The sequence below is a fragment of the Chiloscyllium plagiosum genome, unplaced genomic scaffold (genome assembly GCF_004010195.1).
Source record: "Chiloscyllium plagiosum isolate BGI_BamShark_2017 unplaced genomic scaffold, ASM401019v2 scaf_7764, whole genome shotgun sequence".
In the NCBI taxonomy this organism is placed as follows: Eukaryota; Metazoa; Chordata; class Chondrichthyes; order Orectolobiformes; family Hemiscylliidae; genus Chiloscyllium; species Chiloscyllium plagiosum.
The window spans coordinates 1-1,193 of NW_025215363.1; the positions used below are offsets into that span (position 1 = coordinate 1).

Genomic DNA, 1,193 nt, shown 5'->3' on the forward strand with positions numbered 1-1,193 from the left:
GCCGATGTGACAGGGACAGTGTGATCCATCACTGAAGGAGCGGCCTGGGCTGTGGAACGGACTCGAGTTGTGTTCCCTCTGTGTCCTGGGTCTCCGGTCATTCCATGGTCCCAGGGAGAGACGGGCAGCGATGTACCCATGTTGTGTTCTCCCTTGCTGCAGGAACCTTCTGCAACCTGGCTGTGTCTAGCCCCCAGCACGTGGCAGGAGCCAAGAAGGGCACCTTCACGGACGACCTGCACAAGCTGGTGGATGACTGGGCCAAGGAGAGGATCGGAGCTGCCTGCCTGAAGCCCAGCCTGAACATGATCCGTGAGATTCAGAACAGGCATGACTTCGAGTGCTGGCAGCAGCAGCAGCAGCAGCAGCTTTGTGACGTAAGTGTTGGGGGCAGGTTGGGCACAGTCACACACATACCCTCTCCCCACACTGGGGCAGGGACTCAACGGCTACTTTGATTTCCATGTTCTCCTCTCTCTCTCCTTTCCCACAGGGAGTCTCCCAATCGTGTACTGTCTGGATGGTGCCCACGTCGCAAGGTCAGGGGTCGCAGCCTGCCACCATTGCCCCGGCGAACTCTCACCCCAGCCCCGCGGCTCCGTACTCCCTCCCGCACCGGTGCCCGTACTCGGGACTGGCCAGAGCGGCGTACCAGGCTCAGCGGGTCGGGCTGTCGGCCTGCTGTGGGCCCCCTCACGGGGCAGCTCCCCCTCCTCCCCCCACACAGCCGCCTCTGCCACCAACGGCCCCCTACCTGACCGGCGGCGGAGGGGGAGCTGTTCAGACCTCAACAGCAGCAGCCCCACACTCCAAGTGAGAGGCAGACTACAGGACAACGTCGAGAGAGAGAGAGAGAGAGAGAGAGAGAAGAGGACACCAGCCTCAGCAGACGTGTCACTGCCGGCTGCAGAGAAGGGCGACCGAGCGGAGAAAAACCAGCCGCGATCCAAACGGCCCTCATCTCCAACCCTGCTCTCCCCAGCGGGACCCTGCACGGAGGAAGGGAGCCCATTACCAATCGAGGGTATCCTGCTGGAGTGGGGGTGTGGGGAGAGAGACATTGGCCTGTCATGCATCGGGCTGGATCCTCTGGTCTGGGTGAGGGGGGCGCTGAAGGGAAACCGAGGTGGGGTGGGGAGATTGTTTGTGCCTTCTTAACCAGCCCCCCCCCCTCCCACTTCCCACCCCCCCCC

General features: G+C 62.9%; 1 protein-coding gene across 1 annotated transcript; it reads left to right on the plus strand.

The window, feature by feature from the left end:
• Positions 1–89: 89 nt before the first annotated feature.
• LOC122548310 (serine/threonine-protein kinase WNK3-like) lies at positions 90–1,187 on the plus strand. Its single transcript, XM_043686836.1, has 2 exons — positions 90–377; positions 494–1,187. Exons 1-2 carry the CDS (start codon positions 105–107, stop codon positions 815–817), a joined length of 597 nt encoding a protein of 198 aa, XP_043542771.1. The 5' UTR covers positions 90–104; the 3' UTR covers positions 818–1,187.
• The last annotated feature ends 6 nt before the right edge of the window (positions 1,188–1,193 follow it).

What these genes read in the sequence shown, in the direction of transcription:
- LOC122548310 (XM_043686836.1), top strand. Translation starts at nt 105, where the DNA reads ATGGTCCCAGGGAGAGACGGGCAGCGATGTACCCATGTTGTGTTCTCC. An exon ending in AGCAGCAGCAGCTTTGTGAC is followed by an intron (nt 378 to 493) that starts GTAAGTGTTGGG and finishes CCTTTCCCACAG; the next exon opens with GGAGTCTCCCAATCGTGTAC.